General features: G+C 33.4%; 2 protein-coding genes across 3 annotated transcripts in view; both read right to left on the minus strand.

Moving 5' to 3' along the window:
- LOC134242609 (arginase, hepatic-like) overlaps positions 1-7,126 on the minus strand; it is a 31,282-nt gene extending 24,156 nt beyond the window's left edge. Inside the window, exon 1 of the mRNA XM_062724710.1 lies at positions 7,027-7,126. Within this exon, the coding sequence (XP_062580694.1) occupies positions 7,027-7,090 (64 nt within the window). The 5' untranslated portion in view covers positions 7,091-7,126. The remainder of the gene's footprint in view (positions 1-7,026) is intronic.
- A 4,457-nt stretch (positions 7,127-11,583) lies between these two features.
- LOC134242610 (hypoxia-inducible factor 1-alpha-like) overlaps positions 11,584-25,761 on the minus strand; it is a 40,459-nt gene continuing 26,281 nt past the window's right edge. For both annotated transcript variants that reach the window (XM_062724712.1, XM_062724713.1), the window contains exons 6-15: positions 24,855-24,961; positions 22,631-22,778; positions 21,221-21,387; positions 20,717-20,797; positions 19,703-19,818; positions 19,141-19,266; positions 18,004-18,119; positions 17,423-17,649; positions 14,564-14,673; positions 11,584-13,696 (exon numbers count right to left, since the gene is read on the minus strand). In XM_062724712.1, the coding sequence (XP_062580696.1) occupies positions 13,523-13,696; positions 14,564-14,673; positions 17,423-17,649; positions 18,004-18,119; positions 19,141-19,266; positions 19,703-19,818; positions 20,717-20,797; positions 21,221-21,387; positions 22,631-22,778; positions 24,855-24,961 (1,372 nt within the window). In that variant the 3' untranslated portion in view covers positions 11,584-13,522. The remainder of the gene's footprint in view (positions 13,697-14,563; positions 14,674-17,422; positions 17,650-18,003; positions 18,120-19,140; positions 19,267-19,702; positions 19,819-20,716; positions 20,798-21,220; positions 21,388-22,630; positions 22,779-24,854; positions 24,962-25,761) is intronic.

Consider the following 25,761-nt stretch of genomic DNA (forward strand, 5'->3'; position numbering starts at 1 on the left):
CATCCTCATGTAGTGTAGATTCAAGTTTGTTCAAATCATGACCCCCGGGGCTAGGGTGGGGCCAAAATGGCCGACCCAAGTTTTACATAGGGATATCTAGGGAAACCTTTTAAAATCTTCTTTTCAAGTACTTCAAAGCTATGATTAGTGATATTTATATGGAATCATCCTCAGGTAGTTTCTAGGGAAACCTTTTAAAATCTTCTTTTCAAGTACTTCAAAGCTATGATTAGTGATATTTATATGGAATCATCCTCAGGTTGTGTAGATTCTAGTTTGTTCAAATGATGAATGCCTGGAGGGGGTGGGGGGGTAAATTCAAGCCCGATGTGCTCAGGTGAGCGCTGTGGCCCCTGGGCCTCTTGTTCATTTTATTTTTTATTCTATCGTTATAAATACTAGTATGATTCTTTTATTTTCCTTCCAAAAAATGATAATTGGTTTCATTTAAACCCACAAAAAAAACAAAACAAAAAAAAAACAACAAAACATAAGGATAATTTCCTTAATGAAATTAACAGCAGTACATACTGGCTACAGTATTTTCTTCGTTTTCTGTAGTTCATGAGCTTTAGCTAATTAATCTAGAATATTTTTTCGAAGGAGTATCAATTAGCTACAATCTGTTGTGTGAAATAGGCTTAATACCTTGATACTCTTTTAGACTTCTAGTCTGAATGGCTTTTTAATTACAGAGTTGTTTTTTTTTTTGATTTATAAATTAATTTTTGACTATATTAAATTATAATTTACCTAGAATATATACTGTATATTATATTGACAAATTAATGAAAATTTTAATATGACAGTGCTCTTTTCAATCTTAAAGGCATATTTGCCATTTTCTTCATGGAATGTTACATATTGCGCATTTTTTTGTTTATCTGTGAGTATGAAAACTATAATTTCTTTAAAAAAGTCGTAGTATTGTGTAATTGCGTAGCAAAATACCATCTTTACACTTTGTACAAGAAATATAGAAAAAAACGAACAGAGATCAAGCTCACGAGTGAGACAATACAAATCGGGGGCATGTGGAGCAAATACAATATTTTATCTATTTATTTATTTTTTGTGCGATGAAATAAGGAGAAAACAAACAGTAATTAAGATTAAAAGTCCATTAATTAAATTAAATTAATCAGGAGCAGAGCAAACACACGGACATCCAAAACATGAGAGGTTGGATCAGGTGCCATGGAGGAGTTAGCGTACCCTGCCGACTAGTTACAATCGCCGTGTGCTCTGTTCAATGTACACCGCGAAATGAAAAAAAGTATTCTTTGTCATGATCGGGAAAATAAGTAAAATCTATAGACAATTCAGTTTTAAAATATTGGTCTGTAAAACTTCAGTCGGCATTCGACTTAAAGCTATTTTGTATTTGCTATAAGGTCATTTTATCTGTCATAAAACTTGCTCATTGAAAGAATTGTATAAGTTATTTTTCTCTTTAACAGATATTTTATTCGCCTATATGGACGTGGGCTATCAACATTTGTTAATCATGTTGAATGAACACATGATGACACTTTCCTTCAGTTCTCTCTCTCTCTCTCTCTCTCTCTCTCTCTCTCTCTCTCTCTCTCTCTGTTGCTTGCGTTTTCTCTCTCTCTCTCTCTCTCTGTTGTAAATATTCAAACATTTAATTTAATTTGAACTTTGTATATTAGTGCATAGGTTTAGCTTTTCACTCTAGGATTCGCCCTCTATCACATTCTGTTACCCTCGCCCAAATATTAATTATATTTTCAGACAGTAACCATGTATATCTCTTCTTTGATATTACTTTCAAGAATTGAGTTTGCATACAAAGATGACGTTGCAGAAAATACTGAGTACATTTATAACTCGTAATAACTCATTTTGTAATTTGACCGATAAGATTTTACCTGGACAGAGGACAAAACGGATGAATTAAGTAGGGAACAAAGAATTCCATGTGTACTTATACCCCTCGTGATATCAAAGATTAAATCAGTTTTCAGAGGCTCTGACCGCATCTGGGGATTATACATTGTCAAAATGGACGTTGCATTATTTGATTTGTCACAGACGTCAAAAAATGTGCAACTATTCGTAATTTAACAGAAATTACAAAGAATAAATTAATTTTAAAATGAATTTTTTTTCAGTAACTTATTGAATTCCATATACGACATATACGACAGTCAACTGCTTATAGCCAGCTGCCACTGCTCATTAACGATATTGCCTGTTTTTTATCTTTAATACCGGGTATCTTTAATGCGCATGCTTAATTGATTAAACCCTTATGATAGATTACAATAATAAGACTTCATCAGGAATTTTTAAACAGTGGGGGCAAGGAAGGGATAAATAGGAGGAAAAAGTATTCCCTTTTGAATACAATATATCTAATTCCCACATTTCCTTGCAGGAAAAAGAATCGATAGATTCTTTGACCGGGGGTATTAAAAGCTATAATCTTTATACGTCAGAAAAAAAAGGTGGGTCAAACTTTTGGTAGGATCTTGGGTAACATTTGTTGGTAAAGGCATTTAAATCAGATATACTTATAAAAATCATTAAGACCTTTTACAGAGCATCAGAAAAATAAGAAGTCACCCCCTCCCCCATCGAAATAATTTAAATTTTCACATTTAAGATAGGGGTTTATCTTTTTGTTTTGTTTGTTAAAATATTCTTGTAAAGAAATTTTTGGGTTAGATATTTTTTACTGGGGTGGACCCTCTTGGGAAAAAAGTCCTGGATCCGCCCCTGGTTTCTTGAAATTTTACATAAATATCAATATAAATATGAAAAATTATTCAAATAAATTATGTGTGACAGTTGTCAGTAAGCAGTTGGCTGTCGTATATGGAATTCCATAGAAACTCTTTCTTTATTGAACAAAAATAAACCAGTTTGTCGTTTTAGATTTCTTTTAAAATCATTTTTTTCACTTAGAGATTACTACTAACTAAACGACGCTACATAACATTCATATAATTACATATACGTATTGGCGTATGCATTTGAATGAAATAAAATGTGATGAAAACGATCGAGTTACGATCGATTAAAAAGACACCTAAAAGCAATACAACTCTGTGAATAGGGCATAAACACAGATCCCTAAAATCCCGGGGTGGGACCAGGTGCCTCGGAGGAGTAAGCATCCCCTGATAACTTGGGAGTACTCGTGAAAATTTTTCTTGTTTATCTCCAAATGAACAAAATAAATAAGAACGTTTCTCTACATGTGTCTTCTTGTTCAGTCACATCTTGCTGTTTGTGCCAATAGACGTCAATATTTTGAATCCGTTTGTGTTCCTTGTCTCCGTTTCTAATTCAGAGATAAGTTTATCATGTTTATTGACCGGAACTGGACTTGAAAGCATGACACCGAGACACTTCATGTATATGGTGTCCGCTTGAAGTATATGTTAAAATGTTTTTTAGGTATTTGATTGAATGTTTTTGGGGGATTCTTACTCCTGCTAGGGACCTGATCTCACGTCTGGAATTACAAGGAATTTGTAACAGTGTTTACGTCCTCGCCACAAATTTGTTTTGTTAAATTTTTTTGAGATCGATCACTTTTTCGTTATTTTGCACCCTCTTAGTTGTATATGGATCTCGCGCGTTTCTATTCCCGTATACTTAACCGGTCGGCTATCTTTGATGTCCACTGGATTTGAGACCCTAACATGACAATTAAACGGATTAACTTGACGATACTGGACAACGACCGCATGACCATTAGTTTAACGTCCGAAAAGCCTCTAGTCAGTTTCTTTTGCGTCTGATTTGAACAGATGCATAGTACATGATTGTATATTCAATATGTTTTAATCAAAACAATGTTTGAAACATATCATATGTAAAAAAAAATATTTATATATATTTGAAATAATCTTTATATAGTATTTGATAAACATAAATTATTTTTGAAAAGTTATTAAAAAAATAACGATATACTAGTTTCATTTTCTGGAATGTGTTCTCTATATCTCAGCATACTTTATATGTAAAGTGTATTACACTACATTTAGATCATTTCGCCCAACCGACTAAAACTCTTTTTTTTACATCCCTGCACACGTTTTGTCTATTAATGCCTCTCATCACGTCAACAAATATGTTGAAAATTTCTGAAAAAAGATTTTCCAACCTACCTACCGACCTCATAATTTTACCCTGAGTCGGGATAGGAGAGGGCAAGCAAACATTATTTTGAAGATGACCTCATGCTAAATCTATAATTGTAAATCTATATTTAAGAAATAAGGTATCATTTTTTGAGTTTTATTGAGATGTAAAACGGGTTGGTCACGTGATCAAATCCATACATGTTAACCTATTGTGATGAAAAAGAGGGAGATTCATACCTCAAAAGCGGTAGCATTGCGCGCGTGTTGTTTAACGCTTGGATTATCGATATCTTTCATGCATGTAATATACATGTATATTATAAGCCTTAAATGAAATCAGGTACCTACACTAATTAATCTTAAATATCAATTAGAAGACAGAAACACCTTAAGTTTGACATAAATTGTACAAATTCAAATATTTTTCATGCTCATCACTTTGCTTGGATTGGCTGCTTTACTTAGCCTTGTGAAGAGTGATCTTTGCTGATATAGCCTAGAAGCAATAATTCAAAATATTCATTCAGTTTTTAAACAAAACAAATGATAAAATGGTTTAATCTAGATCTAAAACAAGTTCCTATCTTTCGTTATATAAATCAGATTTCCAGCGATGATCGTAAACGAAAGTAGAGATGTGCCACATGGCTTGGTCAATCGAGTGATTTCTATTGACTTTATTGATAAAGTTGTGAGCTTCTGTGCTTTTAAAGACGATGTCAAATGTTTTCATCTAATTCTTAAAAGCTGTATCTCCTTTTTCATGGCAGGGATGTTGATTAATTTATCGTAACCAATGTAATCACTGGTAGTCTTGTGTTGTTGTCGTTGTCAAATCCGTGCTTGAAATCTAAGTACAAAAAAGCGTTTGTATGATTCCGAGTCAAATCACGCGATATCTAGCGAGATTTTATGAGAGTGGCTTCAAAAATGGATACCCAAGCGAACCAAAAATACTTTAGACGCAGCTTTTGTAGAAAAGCGGTAGATTTCTGCATTAAATCGGTAGGCGGGAGATGGAGTTTTATATAAATCGGGAGAGTTAACATGTATGTCAAATCCCATAGCCCGAAGGGCTTTATGGAAGATTTGATCATGTGCCAACCCGTTTTACATCTCAATAAAACTCAAAAAATGAAACCTTATTACTTATATTTACATTTGTGACTTATTAGCAATTGTAACTGCGTACACATACTTTATATTTGCCTGATTGTCACTTTTAACTTGTGAAATGCGTTATTTTTCAAACCCAACGGCATGTATGTAATCCACTAAACGCGTGTCGACCCTTTATGACGTCACAGAGAAATTACGTCGAACGTTTATCCAAACGCACATCTATGACCTCTTGACCCCGTACCTGTATTTATACAGTTATAATTAAGAAATAAGGTATCATTTTTTGAGTTTTATTGAGATGTAAAACGGGTTGGTCACGTGATCAAATCCCATAAGGGTTTTATGGAAGATTTGATCATGTGCCAACTCGTTTTACATCTCAATAAAACTCAAAAGATGATACCTTATTACTTATATTTACATTTGTGACTTATTCATACTTTAAATTTGCCTGATTGTTACTTTTAACGTGCGAAATGCGTTATTTTTCAAACCCAACGGCATGTATGTAATCCACTAAATGCGCGTCGACCCTTTATGAAATCACACAGAGATTACGTCGAACGTTTATCCAAACGCTCATCTATGACCTCTTGACCCCGTACCTGTATTTATTTAAGAAATAAGGTATCATTTTTTGAGTTTTATTGGGATGTAAAACGGGTTGGTCACGTGATCAAATCCCATAAAGCCCGCAGGGCTTTATTGAAGATTTGATCATGTGTCAACCCGTTTTACACACACTCAAAAAATGATACCTTATTACTTATATTTACATTTGTGACTTATTCATACTTTAAATTTGCCTGATTGTGACTTTTAACGTGTGAAATGCATTATTTTTCAAACCCAACGGCATGTATGTAACGCGCGTCGACCCTTTATGACGTCACTGAGAAATTACGTCGAACGTTTATCCATACGAACATCTATGACCTCTTGACCCCAAACCTGTATTTATACAGTTATACAAACGCTTGCTTTCAGTAGTGTTAAATAAAGGAAAACATTTGCAATTGTAAATATACAGTTATAAAAACGCTTGCTTTCAGTAGTGTTATATAAAGGAAAACATTTGCAAATGTAAATATAATTGCTTGCCTTCAGTAGTGTTATATAAAGGAAAACATTTGCAAATGTAAATATTTGTGAATAAAATATACGCATTAGTCACTACGTGTATATCATAAGACAACCGAATTGTGCTACTTATTATTTAATATTTACGATAACTTCCTTGTATCGTAAGAGAGACTGTAGAATCCGGAAGTCCGTGGTGTTCATAATCGAACACACCATTCAAGTTTATGCTAATTAAAAGGCAACTTGAGAAATGTTTCACATCTGTTTGATAATTATAGCATTTTTTACTGACTTTAGAAGTTAATAACCAACTAATAATTATATGATAAATAGACTTTTCGCAAACTTCCCTTCTTGAAGTTCTCTATTATTCAACTTTCACCTGCCTATGGTGTTTTCAGATCTACAATCTCATTTGAAACGCACTAAATGTTACGCTACATGTAGCATGCTCCGACAGGGAAGTTGATGCTAAGGGGTCAGTTCAATAATTCGTTTAGAATAGACACATTTTTTTTTTTACACTAAAGCAGTTGAGAGTAAGGGCCCCGAAATAATGTTTGTGAGAACTTTCATTAATTAAAAAAAAACATTCTGATGCCGATATTTAGCCGTTAGGTGTCCGTTAAGCGCAATGTATTTTTTTTTTCTCATGAAAAATATCTTCCTGTAAATATATTTAGAGGAAAAAATCTTGACTTACCATGTCTTTTTCTGGTCAGAACTGGAAGAAGATGAAGCTTTCTGAATACAAAATGTCCCGTCATATTCACTTTTTAAAAAGTATATCACACACACACTGTACATGTGTACATGTATCTACATGTAAGTTATTGACACTACATATAATAAATTGACTTCCTACTTATTTCATTAGATTAATTTTATTTTAAAGTACACACTATACGTGTAGAACATCAGTTGTACAAAATTTGTAATAATTATTCATAACTTTACTACAGTAGCAATCTTATAACGGAAGATGTAGGTCGCGGATGTTCATATACATGTAGTGATTAATGCAGCGTAACCATTCATGTTTACTCTGATGAGTGAGACAACGTGAGAATCATCACTTAAATTTACTATAAAAACATATAGTAAAAACTAGAATGCATTGCTTTGTACTTTGATACCTTTATACCCCAAACTATATGGATTTCTAGCAAGTTTAACTTTTAACTACCCCCGCGCAAACCCTCACCTATCCACAAGTTTAGACCCAAATTAAAGCATATGGTAATTTCCATTCTTATGCCGATACGATATATCAAAGTGAGCTTGAGATTAAAAATACCATGGAGTCTGACACATCTTTTTCATATTTGCATATTTTACTTGAAAAAGAATTTAATGGTACATGTAATCTAACAACCAAGCGCTATGATAAACGTGATGACTTTAACTTCTCAATCGTCAACTTCCCTTATATATGCAGAAATATGTCTATATCACCTGCATACAGAGTTTTTATATCTTAATTGATTCGATACGCAATAGCATTTTCTGCTACATGTACGACTACGTATGAACAATTTCTAAACTGAGGTAAAATGTTGAGAAACAAGTTGATGAAACAAGAATATTAGCAGTCTCGTTTAAAGTCATCATTTTGTAAGTTCTAAGGTCGATACAATGGCATTGTCAGCAAATACAATTTATCATTGAGTCAAATGCTGACTAACGTTTTCCATACTTATTGTTAGTCCATTATTTATACTCTGAATTGACGAAGGATTTTTCCGTTATTTCCCGATCATGACAAGGTGCACACCTCTGATGTTTTGGAGGTCTGTGTGTGCTCTACTCCTATTTTGTATTGTTTTATGGATTTTTGAATTTGAATACTGTTCGTTATCTCCATTTGTTTTATGGCATTGTAAGATTCCGCACTGTATAGTTTAAAGACCGCGGCATTTTACATCAAAGGTTCTTTGACTGAAATGGAATTCATGAGCCTTCAGTTCTTGTGATTGCTTGTTTACAAAATACTTTATCGAAACCATTCTGATTATATACAAATATTCTGAAATCAATGTTATAATATACCTCGTTGATAACCTTCCAGTGGTCAGTTGAGACCATGCAGTTTTTCCAACTGTCCTTTCTGACATAAAATAAAAATACTCAGATAGTCATGTTGCAGATTTTAGTTGACAAACTGAAATAAATTGTCAGAAAGGACACAACACCCAATTGGAATCTATGTTGGTTCTACACGTAGGTGTGCTCAATAACTCATATATCTTTTTTGATATTTTAGGAAGTAAAAATTATTTCATGAACTACCTGAGAGAAAAAAATCTTCAAGCCAGCATTTCGATACACCGACAAAGTTTTTAGAGATAATAGTTATTTCATTTCAAATATTCAAATTAACTTGAAAAAAGAGTCCACATCTCTTTTATAACTGGATGTTATACTGATCATATTAATGTAGCAACAAAGCATTATGAAAAACGCGATGTTTAACTTTTTAATCGTCAACCCCCTTTACTTATGCAGCAATAAACCTTCATCGCGTGCAGACGATGTCTTTATCTCTCAGTTGATTCGATACACAAGAGCATACTTTACAGTGTATGAACATTTTCTAAAACGAGGTAAACTATTGACAAACACGTTGATAACAGTCTCTTTAGAAGTCATCATTTTGCAAGTTTATATGACCTTGTAAGACAAACTATCAGTCAAATGCTGACCGGTGTTTTTCATATTGATTGTCAGGCCATTATAAACACTGAATTGTCGATGGATTTTCCCGTTATTTCCCGATTATGACGAGGAGTTGATGAAACAAGAACACCAAGCTCTCCATCTTAAAAAGTCTCGTTTTAAGTCATCAGTTTTATGGTCGATACAATGACCTTGTCAGTAAAATCAACTTATCACTAGGTAAAATGCTGACTGACGTTATTCCAATTGATCATTTACATTGTTAGGTCTACGCATTTTTCCTTTTTTCCCCGATCATGAAAAGGAGGACACGACAGATGTGACCGGTCAGCAGGGGATGCTCACTTCTCCATGGCGCCTGATTCCATTTCTGATGTTTTTGGAGGTTCGTGTTTGCCCTGCTCCCAATTTGCATTGGTTAAATGGTTTTCAAGCTTGAATACTGTTCGGTATCTGCGAAGTCGATATTTTATTTCAAGCCTTTAAAATATATTTGTAAAAAAATTTCATTGTTGGAGGAACAATAAAATATTGTTCATGAAGTCTTCTGTGATTTGCATATTGCGTTTTGACTCGGTAATACATTTTTTAAAAATACTTTATTCGTTCCCGTTATTAGTAGACTTATTTGGCATTCATATGAAGCAGAATTCGTTTAAAATTTTATACTTAAAAAGAAGAAAATACTTGTTGCTGCCTTCAACTCGACGTTAAGATAATTTATATCTACGACGTATTGTCAATTAACAATAGTTATTTTCATTCTTATGTCGATACGATATATCCCAATTAGCTTTTGATAAAAGATATCACAGAGTCTGACACATGTGTTTCATATTTGAATATTTTACTTGAAAAAAAAAAACCAGAAGTCTCTGTCGAGACTGTAGCTCTACTGATTTGTACTTGTGATAAAGGAAGGGAAAAGTAGCAGTTGGGACATAAAACTTTTCAAAAGCAATAAATAAAATAATGATCCTTGATTAAGTCTTTTTTTGTGGCAAGATTGCAATAACAGTACAACTGTAGAGGAAGCTTTTAAAAAAATTTTACAGAATTTTCAATTTAGTTACCATGGCAACATTGTTCATCAAAATCAAATACACAAAACTGATAATTATGTATCTCAGTGTAGTCTACTTGCATGCCAAATTATATTATAATTAGACTAAAACTGTAATTGTAGTAGCAATTTGAAAATATTTCATTCTATTTTTAGTAACCATGGCAACACCGTTCATGCAAATAAAAAATCGATGAATAGAATTATGTATCTTATTGTAGTTTGCTTGTGTGCCAAGTTATATTGAAATCAGACAAAAACTGTAGGAGGAATAGCATTTTAAAAGTATTTTACAATTTTTTTTTTATTTTTAGTAACCTCGGCAAGACCGTTCATCGAAATCAAAAACCGATACACAGAATTATGTATCTTAGTGTAGTCTACTTGTCTGCCAAGCTATATTGAAATCAGATCAAAACTGTAGAAGGAGTAGCATTTTTGAAAAAATTGTTTACAGACGGACAGACGGACGACAGACGCATTACTATCGCAGAAGCTCTTTTGGTCTCTGACCAGTAGAGCTAAAAACCATAATGTAGCAACAAAGCATTATGATAAACGTGATGGCTAACTTTTTAATCGTCAACTTCCTTTACTTGTGCAGCAATATACCTCCATCACCTGAATAAAATGTTTAAATTTCTCAGTTTATTCGATACGCAAGAGCATGCTCTACCACAGGCACCTGACGTTACTTATTTTTCTTTTAATAAAAAAACATACCCCTACATAATAATAAGTTTATTATTAGGTAGGGGTATATTTTTTAATTAAAAGAAGATAAGTAACGCCATGTGCCGGAGTACTCTACGTATGGATAATTTCTTAAACAAGCTAAATTATTGACAAAAAAATTGATGAAACAAGAATATCAGCAGTCTCATTTAGAGTCATGATTTTGTAAATTCTATGGTCGCTACAGTGACTTTTTTAGCAAATACAAACAAATACAATCTGTCATTAGATCAAATGCTGACTGACGTTTTTCATACTAATTGTTAAGCCATTACTTGCACACTAAATTGTCATCGAATTTTCCCGTTATTTCCAGATCATGATAGTTGGCACATGGCGGATCTGACCAGTCAGCAGGGGACGCTCACTCCTTCATGGCATCTGGCCTGGGGGCCATAAAACTTGGATGAGCTAACTTTTGATCTCAGTCTCACTTTTCCACTATATATTCCTTTGGTAAAAGTGAGACTGAGATCAAAAGTGAGCTCGTCTAAGTTTTATGGCCCCCAGGCCTGATCCCTCATCCGATGTTTTAGATAGTCATCTTTTCTCCGCTCCTGATTTGTATTATTTGAAGGATTTTGAGCTTGAATACTGTTCGATACGGTATCTCCATTCATTATACCTCTGTGATTTTTTTTCTATATACAAATTCAAAGAATATACAGCTATTAAGTTTCCCTCGCTTTTCAGCTAGGAATATTTCCTCACCAAAGTCAGAAAACAAATATCAAAATTGTAATGCATGCATTACTTAACTCCCAAACAAAAATAAAATTTAATCCATTTTGTTATTTTTATTTTATTGTACTACAATATGTTCATTTACAATGAATTGAATAGGTACGATACACATGAAAACAAAATTTTTTTTCTTCCCAAAACAAGGAAAAGATGAATATGGCTCGCACACAACAAGAGTTGTGGGTACAATGTATGTTATACTAGATGACAGAAGGTAGATAATAAACCAACAATTACTATCAAAGGGAGATACATGTAATAAACTAACAATATCTCTTAAAGGGAGATAAGTACCAATATTTAGTATCCTGTATTTTCCAAGTAAAAAGAAATCATTTACACTCTAGTTTAGTGTTTAAAAGAAACAAGGCTTTCCTTGACTCTTCTTGGTTAAACATTTTTTCATGAGGAAAAAAAAATTTAAATTTAACTGAGACTACCATGCTTCGGGTCCTGCCCGAGATCAGAAGTCTTAACATGAAATTAAAACATATTAAAAACCAATATTGGAAAATTTTATGGCCACACTGTATCATATACATTTTTTTACCTGCAATCAAATTAAACAGAACCATTTTGAAGCCATGTATCAATACAGCTCTGTACTATGATACTGCCCTACCAACCCATCATGAGTTGCCTAATAAAAAAAGAAAATTTCATTTTTTTTTGAAAAAATGGAACATGAGTGCCCTATACCATAATAGACAGAGCCCAGAAAATTCACTCAGATCTTAACAAATTATCCACAGAGACCTAGAAGGTCTTCAAACGAAAATACAACCTGGCTATTTCCATTAAAGTGAAAATAAATATTTGTCAATTATTTGTCAGTTATGAAAATATCGAAAATAATTTGTGGATAATGTATACTGAGAACATGAAAACAACTTTCAATTTATAACCATTGATCTTTGTCATTGGTGAAAATTTTACTTCAAGCTTCTGGGCCAAATTGGGAGACAGATAGTTAGGCAAAAAATTGTCTTGCAAATAAACAGCAAGAATCAGAATTAACATCAGAGTTAGGGATTTAAATAAAATGATTCTGGAAAGCCAATTCCATGTCGCTGAGGTGAAATAATGAGCGAGCGAGACGATGCAGAAATTCTAATAATCTCTAATGTAAAATTCTTCATATGGCAGCATTTGTAGAACAGAGAAAATCGTGTATGTATAGCACTACATCGTTAACAAACTCACTATAATAAAATATATGTATACATGCACTTAGCACAACACCGCATTTCACATTTATCATATTATCCTATCCTACATTTTTTTTTGTATTTTTTTTTTTAAGTTTTTTTCTTTTTTTTCCTCTTTAATTTTTTTTCTTTTTTTTTTTCAAAATAATTTTTTAAATATTTTTTTCCTTTCAAGAAAAATATATATTAAAATATCTCCTTATATATAAGATTGAGTTTTTGATTAGTTGTGTAGTGCTAAAAGTTGTAGCGAATAAAAAAAATGAGCAGGACAAATTGATGAACCTTGCAGCAGTAACAAAGAATAAAAAAATTATTGACATTTTGCAAGTTGAAAAATCATATCTTGCCATTTAAAAAGCTCCAAATCTACAAGCAGTTTATTTTTTTTTTACACCTTTAACATGATTCATATGCTAAACAAGCAAATGTCTTTTTTTTTGTTTTCAAAATCAAAAATTCCTAAATCTGTAACAAATGTTGCCAAAAAATGTTATGAACTTAATTAAAAAAAAAACAAAACTGAAATCTATACTATAAACAATAACAACAAAAATCAAATGACCCTAACAACACGGGATACTAAATGTTATACATAACAAATAAATTGTAAAGCATTTCTTTTAAATGTTAAAAACAACACAAGTTGACAATACAAAAAAAAGTAAGTGTTACATAGCAACAATAAATGTTCCATAGCAATGCTAAGTCACTGTTCTTTCCTCTTGCTGGCTCCACAAAATCAGTTACCATGGAAACAAAATAAAGTGATGTCACATAAGCTCGGAATTCGGCAGAAACAGCTCGAGGGCGGCCAGTAAATCCGGATTCTGGAGCAGCACGTCCGGAGTCTCTATCACTTCCTCCTCCAAAACCGGATTCAGGGGCATCCTCTTACCACCAGAGTTGTTCCCCTTGAGTTGCAATGCCGGAAAATAAGCTTTGGGCTGAAAAGACAAAAACAAAATACATATATAGGTATCTACCAATCCCAAGCCTCTTCATTTTAAGTTTCCGCCCTCTGCAGATCAAATGTCATATCTTTTTCAAAATCTTATATCTGGGAACTTCATTCATTCATCAGTCATAAACATGAGCTTGGCTACACACAATAAATCAATATACATAACTCATGTCATTTTATATCCAGACTAAGGGACACAATTCAAACAGTGTGTACATTGTATGTAATATGGTGCAAACAACAAAGGGGAAGGTATATTTTAACATCGATGATGACAACATATTTTTTCTCATTCACTTAGTATCATCTTGAAGTATGGTAACTGAAAGAATTAGACACAGCAATGAAGATGGCACAATTGTAAGTCAACAAAATGTATCTCATATCTATAAAAAAATGAGATCAATTTTGTTCTAGCAACAATTATCTTAAATGACATTTTCTTTTTAATCATTTTAAAAGAATGCCACACAGTCAAACCTTGGAATTTTCCCTCATCATTTTTACTAGATTGAGGGGTCTTGATGCTTATTGGTTAAAATCTCTAATTAAAGTGGAGCTGTTTACTGATTGGTCAATATCTCTCGGTAAGGTGGGGCGTATCGACTGATTGGACATTATTTCTCATTAAGGGCGTGTGGTCAGTATCTTTTGTTTAGGTGGGGCATATCTACTGTATGGTCAATATCTTTCGTTAGGGGTGTGTGGTCATTATCTCTCATTAAGGCTGAATGGTCAATAACTCGTTAGGGGCCTGTGGTCATTATCTCTCGTTAAGGGTGAACGGTCAATATCTCTCGTTAGGGGCCTGTGGTCATTATCTCTGTTAACCATGGGGGGCGTGTCTCACCTGCGTCTGCGGCAGCTGCTGCGGAGTTTTGCGGACGACGGAGTACCCCGTGGGAGGGTCCTCACCGTTCACCAGGAGACTCATCAGGACGCTGTGCTTCTTTGGAGGCTCTGTAGAACACAACACACAAACGTACACACAACAGTCAGACAGAGGTCTGTAACAGTGTTACTTGACCATAACAGTCAGACAGAGGTCTAGAGTTACTAAACCACCAATCAGAGGCCTGTTCAACAAAAAACATTCGCAAGCACTGGCAAAAATTCCTTATACCTCCAACAGAAATGTTTATGAACACTTGATCTGCTAAACTGGCCTCAGGTTTTACAATATCTTATTTATTCACAAAAGCAGGTTGTCCTTAAGAGCTGGAAGCCCGGAAAATTTCCCAATTATACTGATATAATTCAATCCCCCGTTATTCTGGTACAGGTATTCCCCTTCAACCCTCTCTCAAGGGAGGATTCCCAAACCCCATCTACTTTATGAATCTCAACTCTTAAGGATGACCCTGGAAAATTGCACTACAAATTGTCCTATACAGATACAGACACATCTTTCCACTGAGATAAAGAATTTGAAGCTTTGTATTTATTTGCTTTATAAAATCCTATAATTTTTCTATCTATAAGATTATCAGTAATATTATCTACGTCAAATACCATTTTGCATCTGATTTTTTTTTTTCAACATCTATGATTTAGTGGAGAGTTAGAATTTTTTTGCTAAAAACTTGACTGAATCAAATATATTCCTCCATACCAAAGTTAAACATTTCAGGTGGACATTAAATGTCAAATCATCTTGCAGGTAAATTTACCTCTAAAAAAGACATCAACTCCTTTTAAAAATAATTTTTTTCTTCCAAAACAAGAAAGAACTGCGCAACAAATCAATAACTTTTAGACATTCTTTTATGTAACATTCTCGCAAGAAAATCTTGTTTAAATTCTTGCCTTCTTCCTTTCAATATTAATCATCTAATGAACACTCTTGAGAACGATAATTATAATTAGAAAACCTAGCTAGATTGTGAGTCATTGTGCTTTTGACAGTGTGAATTATACAATCACAACTCGTAGACAAAATGTAAGACGACATTACATCATCAAACCAGAAGTCTCTGTCGAGACTGAAGCTCTACTGGTTTGTACTTATAGCAAAGGAAGAGAAAAGTACTTAAGAAGTTAGAAATTGAAACTTTTCAACAGCAATAAATAGAATAATGATCCTTGATTAAGTCTCTTTATGTTCTTAGTGTTGTCTACTTGCATGCCACATTATATTATTAAAACTGTTATTTGGAGTAGCATTTTGAGAGTATTTCACAGAAATTTCTAACACCGTTCATCGAAATCAAAAACCGATACACAGAATTATGTATCTTAGTGTAGTCTACTTGTGTGCCAAGTTATAACCAAATCTAGCATTTTGAAAGAATTTCACAGAAATTTCTATTTTTAGTAACCACGGCAACACCGTTCATCGAAATTACACAGAATTATGTATCTTAGTGTAGTCTACTTGTGTGCCAAATTATATTGAAATCAAACCAAAACTGTAGGAGGAGTAGCATTTTGAAAGAATTTCACAGAAATTTCTATTTTTAGTAACCACGGCAACACCGTTCATCGAAATCAAAAACCGATACACAGAATTATTCTTAGTGTAGTCTACTTGTGTGCCAAATTATATTGAAATCAGACCAAAACTGTAGGAGGAGTAGCATTTTGAAAGAATTTCACAGAAATTTCTATTTTTAGTAACCACAGCAACACCATTCATCGAAATCAAAAACCGATACACAGAATTATGTTTCTTAGTGTACTCTACTTGTGTGCCCAGTAATATTGAAATCAGACCAAAACGGTAGGAGGAGTAGCATTTTGAAAGAATTTCACAGAAATTTCTATTTTTAGTAACCACGGTAACACCGTTCATCGAAATCAAAAACCGATACACAGAATTATGTATCTTAGTGTAGTCTACTTGTGTGCCAAGTTATATTGAAATCAGACCAAAACTGTAGGAGGAGTAGCATTTTGAAAGAATTCACAGAAATTTCTATTTTTAGTAACCACATCGAATTCAAAAACCGATAAACAGAATTATGTATCTCAGTGTAGTCTACTTGTGTGCCAAGGTATATTAAGATCAGAACCAAACTGTAAGAGGAGTAGCATTTTGAAAGAATTTCACAGAAATTTCTATTTTAGTAACCACGGCAACACCGTTCATCGAAATCAAAAACCGATACACAGAATTATGTATCTTAGTGTAGTCTACTTGTGTGCCAAGTTATATTGAAATCAAACCAAAACTGTAGGAGGAGTAGCATTTTGAAAGAATTTCACAGAAATTTCTATTTTTAGTAACTCGAAATCAAAAACCGATACACAGAATTATGTATGTTAGTGTAGTCTACTTGTGTGCCAAGTTATATTGAAATCAGACCAAAACTGTAGGAGAAGTAGCATTTTGAAAAATTGTTTACAGACAGACAGACGGACAGACAGACAGACAGACAGACAGACAGACAGACGGACGGACGACGGACGCATTACCATCGCATAAGCTCTTCTGGTCTCTGACCAGTAGAGCTAAAAACCACAGAGGGAAGACGATTCAAAAATCATGTACCACTTTCTTATTGAATGTTAGAAAGGATCTTAAATTAACCTCAAATTTCTCTTTATAAATTAAGTCATCAGAAGAAAAATAAACTATTTCCACATCCTAGAAGACACAGATTCACAATACTCCACTGAACAACAAATTTAAACGAACCTACAATAAATTTTTGTCCCTTTTTACACAGAAGTTTAAAATTATTAAAAAGAATGGAGATAAACCGCGTACCCTGATACTCCTGTATGAAGCGTTTTTTTGTGGGCGGGCCTTTCTCCAGGCTGTTCATGTCTAGGGGGCGCTTCATCTGGAGGTTGAACGTGTCGGGGGGCTGCTCGATGCTGGCCACCGCGGTGCTCCCCACCAACATGTCACGGATACTCATACGCGCCTCCTTAGGTGGGTCCTGGTACAGCTTGTCCTTAGGTACAAATACGGACTCTGTACGTCCAAACAAGCTGTCAAAAACAAACTAATTATAATCTTTGTTCATAAATTTTAATTGATTATAACAAATAATTACTGGCAAGATATTGTCTAGACATAATCATCTTTTGTTACTTAGTCTATAGTGTGTCTAAGTATTTATATAATTTTTTTTATCTTACTTAATTTGAATACAATTACATGTAACTAGCTGAACCATGCAAAGATACATGAAGGCATTGAATCAAAATTTGTGTTCTCAATTTTTCATCTAATCCAAGGTTTAAGGAAACTTTTATGATTTAGACAAAACTCAGCCAGATAGCTGTTGGAAATTCAGCAAATATATAGACACTTGTATAGTTTTTATTATCATCAACCCTTACCCTGGATTGAAGTCATTGTTGATGGTAAACAACGCATCACTGGTGGGTGGCAGTAAACTGAAATCCTCCTTCTTATTCATGGGGATGTAAGGGGCCCTCATATCCATGTCAAGATCCTACAATACATAACAAATTTACTGAATGGCCCTAAAATCTAGGGCTGGGATGATACAACTTTTTCTATATCGATACGTACAACGTTATTTGAGCCACAATACGATATGTATCACGATATGGTTAATTGCTTATAAAATCTTTTTCTGCATTGAAATAAACAAATTATTTCTTTGCAAATGAGAATAATTTATTCAAAATTGTTGTTTATATGTTGTAAAACAAAATATTTTACTCAAATGGTGTTAATTATTAAAAATTTCATATCTGTATTTATATTTAACTTATATATTTTATATATTAAACCCTAAATGTTAAATAAACAAAGAAAAACAGAAGTCAGATTTTTTGGGCGATATTTCGATATTTTTTCAAATGTATCGATATGTGTATCGTCCTCACATATATCATGATATATCAATATCTCGATATATCGTCCCAGCCCTACTAAAATCCACATCATAAAACTGCTTCTGAATAAAATATAACTAAATTACTTGATTATTTTTGTATAAGGAGTTTATCAATTTAAATCTATTGGTGGGGAATTTTACGAAGATAACAATAACACCAAGTCAATGTCCTAAATACAAAACACATTTACTTATAGAATCCTAACATCCATATTAAAATTCTTAATGATAAATAAAATATTATGTACTTTATTCTTTTCACATGGGAGTCTTTTTATTTAAATCTATAAGTGGGGGTTTTCAATATTGCGCAGTTAACAATCAACCAATCGAGAATATCTAAACCTTCATATCTATGTCAAAATCCGTGAGAACAAAAACTTGTTTATTTAATTTACAGAATCCAGCCATTTCATAAATTATTAGCACATGGTTTATAATCATTAAAAGTTTCATAAAAAAAAATTAAATCCCATCTCAGACGGACAATGCAACGACAATTAATTAACACCCACTAATTGCACGGTTTGTCAATCCCTTACTTTATAAGGCCTTCTCTGCAACAGGTATTAATTAATTAACGCCTTTTGGTAACCATGGTAACACTTACGGCAGCGGCCTGGTCTTTCCTGGGGTAGGTGTCGACGGCGGAGAAGAACTTGTCCATGGCGTCCACGACACTAGGGGTCAGGGGGTTAGTGTAGTCCATCGGGCTGACCGGGGCAGGGCTCACAGACTACAACAAATGTAAAATAAAACTCAAATCTAACTGAACTCACTGACTACAAAGTATACAAAATCAAATAAAAGCCAGAATTACGGACTATACAAAAATTTATAAAAACGCAAATAAAAGCTGGAATTACCGACTACAACAAATGTATAAAAACTTAAATCTATGCCAGACTTAATGACAAATGTATAAAAAATCAAATGAAAGCCGGAATTATTGACTAAAAAAATGTATGAAAACTCAAATCTAAGCCAGCATTACCGACTACAAAAAATGTATAAAAATTCAAATCTAAGCCTGATTCACCAACTACAACAAATGTATAAAAACTCAAATCTAAGCCAGACTACGAGCATTTCTGATTGAACCCCGTTATAAAAGCAGGCTATTATTGCTCTACCAGTCATTAGCCCACCTAAAATTCAGTAGAGAGACTCACCGCTGGACTTGATAAGGGGGAATAAGCCTGCTGAGAACAGACTCTTTTACTGAAGACATCCGGCTCCTCCTTAAGGACAGGCAGGGGTAGGTTAGAGGAGAACGGAACACAGCTCTCTGTAAAGAAAACATTTATCATCATGCCAAGTTTCAGCAAGTTTTATTCAAAAGAGTGATACTGCACTTCCACCTAACTTTTTTTTCTAAATCTACAAGTGTGCAAAGTCAGAGTTTATCATTTCTTTCTTCTAGCATTTATTTTGAAAAAATATGCTATTTTGCCAATCTTGTTTGAAACACAATTTTAATTCAAATTTAAGAATGAAGCACTTTCTTATTAATTAACAATTTAATAATCTTTTCTAAACTGATTAGCAATTTATCCAACTAAATAAACACATCTAACACAATTCTCACATATTTCTATTTTCTTTATAAAGCAAAATAAGTTCCAAGAGAGTTTATATCTAATTTATCTATACAAAAAAAATTAATATTACATCAAAGGTTTCATCCTTTACAGCAGGTATTCCCAATAAATATATAACCGGAAAATTAACAAAGGACAAGTTCTCCAATTCACAACATTTCTTCTTATTATTAAAATTTTTAATTGGATACATGCCCTCAGTAACATTATGTCTTGATCTTTATATCATATTTTCTAAATTTGTTTTGTTTTAAAATGACATTTATATTCACATATCACAAGTTATTTCCCTTGTTTTCTTTCTCTCTATTTTCTCTCTTCTTTTTTTAAACAAGTTACACATTCAGTTGAATAATCAAAAAATTTGCTTCATACATATGTAATCTTCTTTATGATACAAATACTTTTTTCTGAATTTTATATTTTTTAAAATATTTGAAAAGACTTGGTGAAAAAAGGCAATCATTTGATTGAACCTTAGCTCTAACTATCCTAGCTAACTTATTTCAAACTGAAACAACTGTTTACAATGTTGTAATTTTTGGGGAGTAGGCTGGAGATTTGGGGGAGGGGGCAGTCACTTACCATCAATGAGGGGCACACAGGTGTCTCCCGAGGTCGGGGCCAGGTGGGTCAGATCTACGTTCTTGTCAACTTTCATCGAGGCTGAAAAAACAAAATCAGATCGAGGGTTTTACAATGACAGTATGATAAATTATTATCTTTATACAATAACAATCATGTTTTAGTTTTGTCATGAGTACATTTTCATGACTTGCTCTGTTTATATAAAGGCCCACAACTCTGCTCACCAGAGTCAGTGCAGAAGTGCAGAAGCATTAATACCCTGATAATGTAGCCCGAATTTTACCCCCAAAAAATTAATATATATTTTTTAAAGATACATTAACTCAGCAAAATTTAAATGCGAGTATATGAATGAAATCTTATGGGGTTTTTTTTTCCCATCTATAAGAGAGTTTTAAAAAAAGGATTATAAAATAACATAAGAATAAATCTAACCATTAGACATGTCAAATATTTTTAATGGGTAACGTTAGTCGATGTTTGAGGTAATATTTAACTTACACATCTTGCTGCCCGGTGGGAAGTAGAACTCGTCTACTTTAACGTTTTCTGGCCGCGGTTTGAAGACGTCCTCGGTGCTGAGTTTGATTTCCAGAGGGATCATGGGTAATTGTTGGCTGTAGGTCTGCTGGGACGTGGACAAAATCAAACTCGGGTTCTCAATTCCGCTACAAACAATTAAAAGAATTTATTATTATACAGCACACAGAATTATAAGTAACGTTATTTGCAGATATATATAATATTTTTCTTGCCTCCTTATTACTCACAAAATATTGATAAACTAGTTGTCCATATTGAAATTTTTATGATTTAAGTCTGCCTTGTAAGTTAATTTGTGTTCACAGTGAAAGTATACTGTATACATTTACATGTAACATATATTTTTCCTTCAATTTCACCTGAAGATGCAGTGAAAATACAGGTAAAGATGAATAGATAAATTTCAGACTAAACAGAGATAGCTATAGTAAACAATATAGGTATAGTATATCTCTATTTATAATGTACCCTATGGTGGACAATAAATTTAATACTTCCATTTCTATTTGTTTCCTCTCTGACAACTTTTTGAACGTTAGTTGAGTTGATTTCTTGACAATTCTACCAGAATGTAAAATCTTAATTTACAGTTTTATTTCACAATAAAATGGAAATATAAGGAATCACTGTCTAGATAGTAGAGTATGCCAGGTACATCGAAAATAGTTGGAAACATGGAAAAATTTATGCATAATGAGATTTAATGTGACAACACAATGGGGCTTCACATATGTGACAAATTTACCTGGGAACCAAAGCGGGGTTGAAGGTCCACTGTATAAGGAATCACTGTCTAGGTAGTAGAGTATGCCAGGTACATCGAAAATAGTTGGAAACATGGAAAAATTTATGCATAATGAGATTTAATGTGACAACACAATGGGGCTTCTGTGTAATTTACCCGAGAACTAAGCGGGGTTTCTGGGTAATTTACCTGAGAACGTAGTGGACACAGACCACACACTGGGGTTTCTGGGTAATTTACCTGAGAACGTAGTGGACACAGACCACACACTGGGGTTTCTGGGTAATTTACCCGAGAACTAAGCAGGGTTTCTGGGTAATTTACCTGAGAACTTAGTGGACACAGACCACACACTGGGGTTTCTGGGTAATTTACCTGAGAACGTAGTGGACACAGACCACACACTGGGGTTTCTGGGTAATTTACCTGAGAACGTAGTGGACACAGACCACACACTGGGGTTTCTGGGTAATTTACCTGAGAACATAGCAAGGTTTCTGCGTAATTTACCTGAGAACGGAGGGGATTCTGGGTAATTTACCTGAGAACATAGTGGACACAGACCACACACTGGGGTTTCTGGGTAATTTACCTGAGAACGGAGGGGATTCTGGGTAATTTACCTGAGAACGTAGTGGACACAGACCACACACTGGGGTTTCTGGGTGCGGCTGTTGTAGATGACCGTCCCCTGAGTGATGACCCAGACATGACCTCCGGTTTTGGCAAGGAATCGATACTGACTGGTCATCACTTGTCCCTTGGCAACCACTACAAGATAATCAAAACATGATGTACATTACTGAAAAATTACTTTAGCAACCACTATAATACAAATCAACATACTAAATAGCACAAACATTTATTTTTTTTAAAAAAATCTAAAGTTTTTAGTTAACATGAAAAGCAAAACAAAAACTAATTCATTAGTATGAACAGATTTCACCCTCCCCCCTTCTCCTCCCCATTTCAGTGTCGTTCACAGTTACAAACTTTTAATAAAAATTTGCATATTACATTATCATAGCATATGTACTGTCTGACTTGAAACTGAAACCAGTGGAAAACACACAAGTTTTATCAGCTGAACACGAATACAGAAAATGCTCTGATCTGTTCCTGTTACAAGACATGAGCTGAAGAATGTTCATAAAATAAAGTCATGTTAGAATGTTCTCTTTTTATCAGGGGAAGAAACCAGGCCTACTGAATCACTTTCTTCCAACTCCTCATTCAGTGAAGAGCAAAGAATTTCAATTTATCTGGAAAACTTCATTTTGATACATGTGAAATGCTAAAGTTAGTTTGATTTTACATCCGTGCACAAATCTGGGGTCATAATATTATCAACTTAGTTTTTCTATGGATTTTTTTTTTTTAATTTGAGCAAGATCATTTGGATATTCAGAGTTTACAATTAATAAATATTTTTTGCAAGTTTAATTATTGAATTTATACCCCCCCCCCCCCCCCAAAAAAAAATACAGCAGTGTGCAAACAATATGATTGGCATTTTGAAATAAACAAACAAAGCAAATGTTATCAAGAAATAAATTTAATTTTTCTTGTCATAAGCATGTTACTTAAATTTTCTCTCCTTTGTCTTCCCTTCTCTCTTTCTGCCCCCCTCCCCTTTATCCTTTCACATTCCCCCATCTCTCCATGATAACTATATATTTCTGACTCTGTGGTTTTGTATCATGAGATGGGGGCATGTACAGCACTAGGGAGTTCCCCTACTCTGCTGTTATATTTCTACACATCCTGTGCACGGTTATCACTTAACCTCGCTATCAAAAGTACGCAAAAAAAGTCAAATCAGACGTCAAATTCCCTTCTCCATTGATAAAAACCGCGAAAAGTAATGAGTTTCAATTATCTCCAAATTTTAATGAATATCACACACCCCCCTTACCACAAAACAACTGCATCTTCACTGCACTTTAATATGCACAAGTAAGACCCTGCTTTTTAAACTCGAATTTAATGCTCTCTAGGTGCATTCCACTTAACTCAGTTTACTACGATTTTAGGATTTATCAGAGCTAGAAATCTGTCAGAAAGTTCAAGATGATATGATCTTCTAATCAAGATCAGAAAGTATGACTATTACAATATAGAGAAACCCAAGTGAATTTCTGAAAAAAATGGCATACAAGTCTTTCGTATGAACGTGAATGTTCAATTCTAGAGAGGGGAAAACCATCAATTTACATGAACATTTATCATTGTTTATAGCAAAACATATGCAATTTTTATAAATACAATAATGAATTTATAAATGTATTTTTTTTCTATTTTTTTTTTATAACTATGATATTAAAACTGAATAAGCTGAGACAATCAGTAGCAAACATCTGAAAATCTGGTCATGTAAATGTCTATTATTACAGTAATATTTTCAACAATTCAAGGAGTATTTTCTTCTCCAGGTTATGAAAGTTAGTATCAGAGGCTGCGATGTTAGATCATGCCCTGTGTTACGTTAGCATGTCAATGTATTTTTTGTAATTTTTACATTTGCAGTGATTCAGAAATAAAGATGCTTTTTTTTTTTCAATGTACCTGCATGCTGGAAAAGACTTAACAGACTTAATATTTTTAGATTTCAAGAAAGCAAAAAAAAAGTCTGTTGTCACATAAAAGGTAGATTTTCAGGTGTTTAGTCATTCAAAGTTCACTGCTACATTGCAACACTCCCCACCCCCTCCCCTTCCTATATAACAAGAGTTTTGAGTTTTATTTCATAAATAAGCAATTGTTTAATTGAACTGGGGAATTAGAACATTATAATGGTATTTATAAGCCTGCTGATAAGATGGAAATAGTGTCTGAATACAGACTTACAGTATTTATAGGCCTGGTCTATTAATTCGCTGTCCATGGCGTGATGATAGTCGAACAAAGACTTGTTAATCAGGTCTGAACAGTTATATCCCAGCAGATCCTTCACTCTGTTAAAAAAAAAAAATTACGATAAAAAAACAAATGTATTTATGACAAGTGTTCTATTGACAAAAATTTTATTAAGTTCAAAATCCCTTTCTTAACAATTTCGCTTTCCCATGTCTAATTTTTTTTTTCACTTCAATTTATAAAACTAAAAAAAATTGCTATATCGATATCACTGCATGCTGGAGTTTTAAGTGTAGGATAGTTTTATGCAGTTTGAGTGATCTGCCCTGTGGTGTATCTTTAATTTATGACAAGTTTTCAATAGATTAAAATATTCTCAATATTATATTTAGACAAAGATAAAGTACTTTAATACATTTTTGTATGATTGTATTTTGCTAATATAAGTACATGTAAAAAAAGGCATTTCCTGTTCATTGTCTTTTTGCATCCTTCATAGGAAAAATTTTAGCAGGTAACTTAATTCATTTAAATGAAGTAAAAATCTTAACATACACGTTAACTTAATTTTCCCAGACTCGAATAAAAACTATGTCATTAGTGTTTAGAACTTCCTTAACAATCATAGTTCTTTCTTCTACATGTATCTTTGCAAAGTTTTCATTAAGGACACAGGTTCAAGAATTGGTGAATAATTTATATAACATATCATTTTACATAAGCTTTAACATCTTTATAGTTGGGAATTATCCATTAAAATTCCCACACATTCATTAACATGACATAAATTGCACAGTTTCATTTACTTAATAAGAGAATCTTACGATTATTTTCTACACATCATTATTTGATGTGAATATATTTTGTAATGTATTAATATCTTGGTTTATATAAGCCT

Source organism: Saccostrea cucullata, unplaced genomic scaffold (genome assembly GCF_032062105.1).
Source record: "Saccostrea cucullata isolate Sc308-1 unplaced genomic scaffold, CSIRO_AGI_Scuc_v1 ctg861, whole genome shotgun sequence".
NCBI classification, from domain to species: Eukaryota; Metazoa; Mollusca; class Bivalvia; order Ostreida; family Ostreidae; genus Saccostrea; species Saccostrea cuccullata.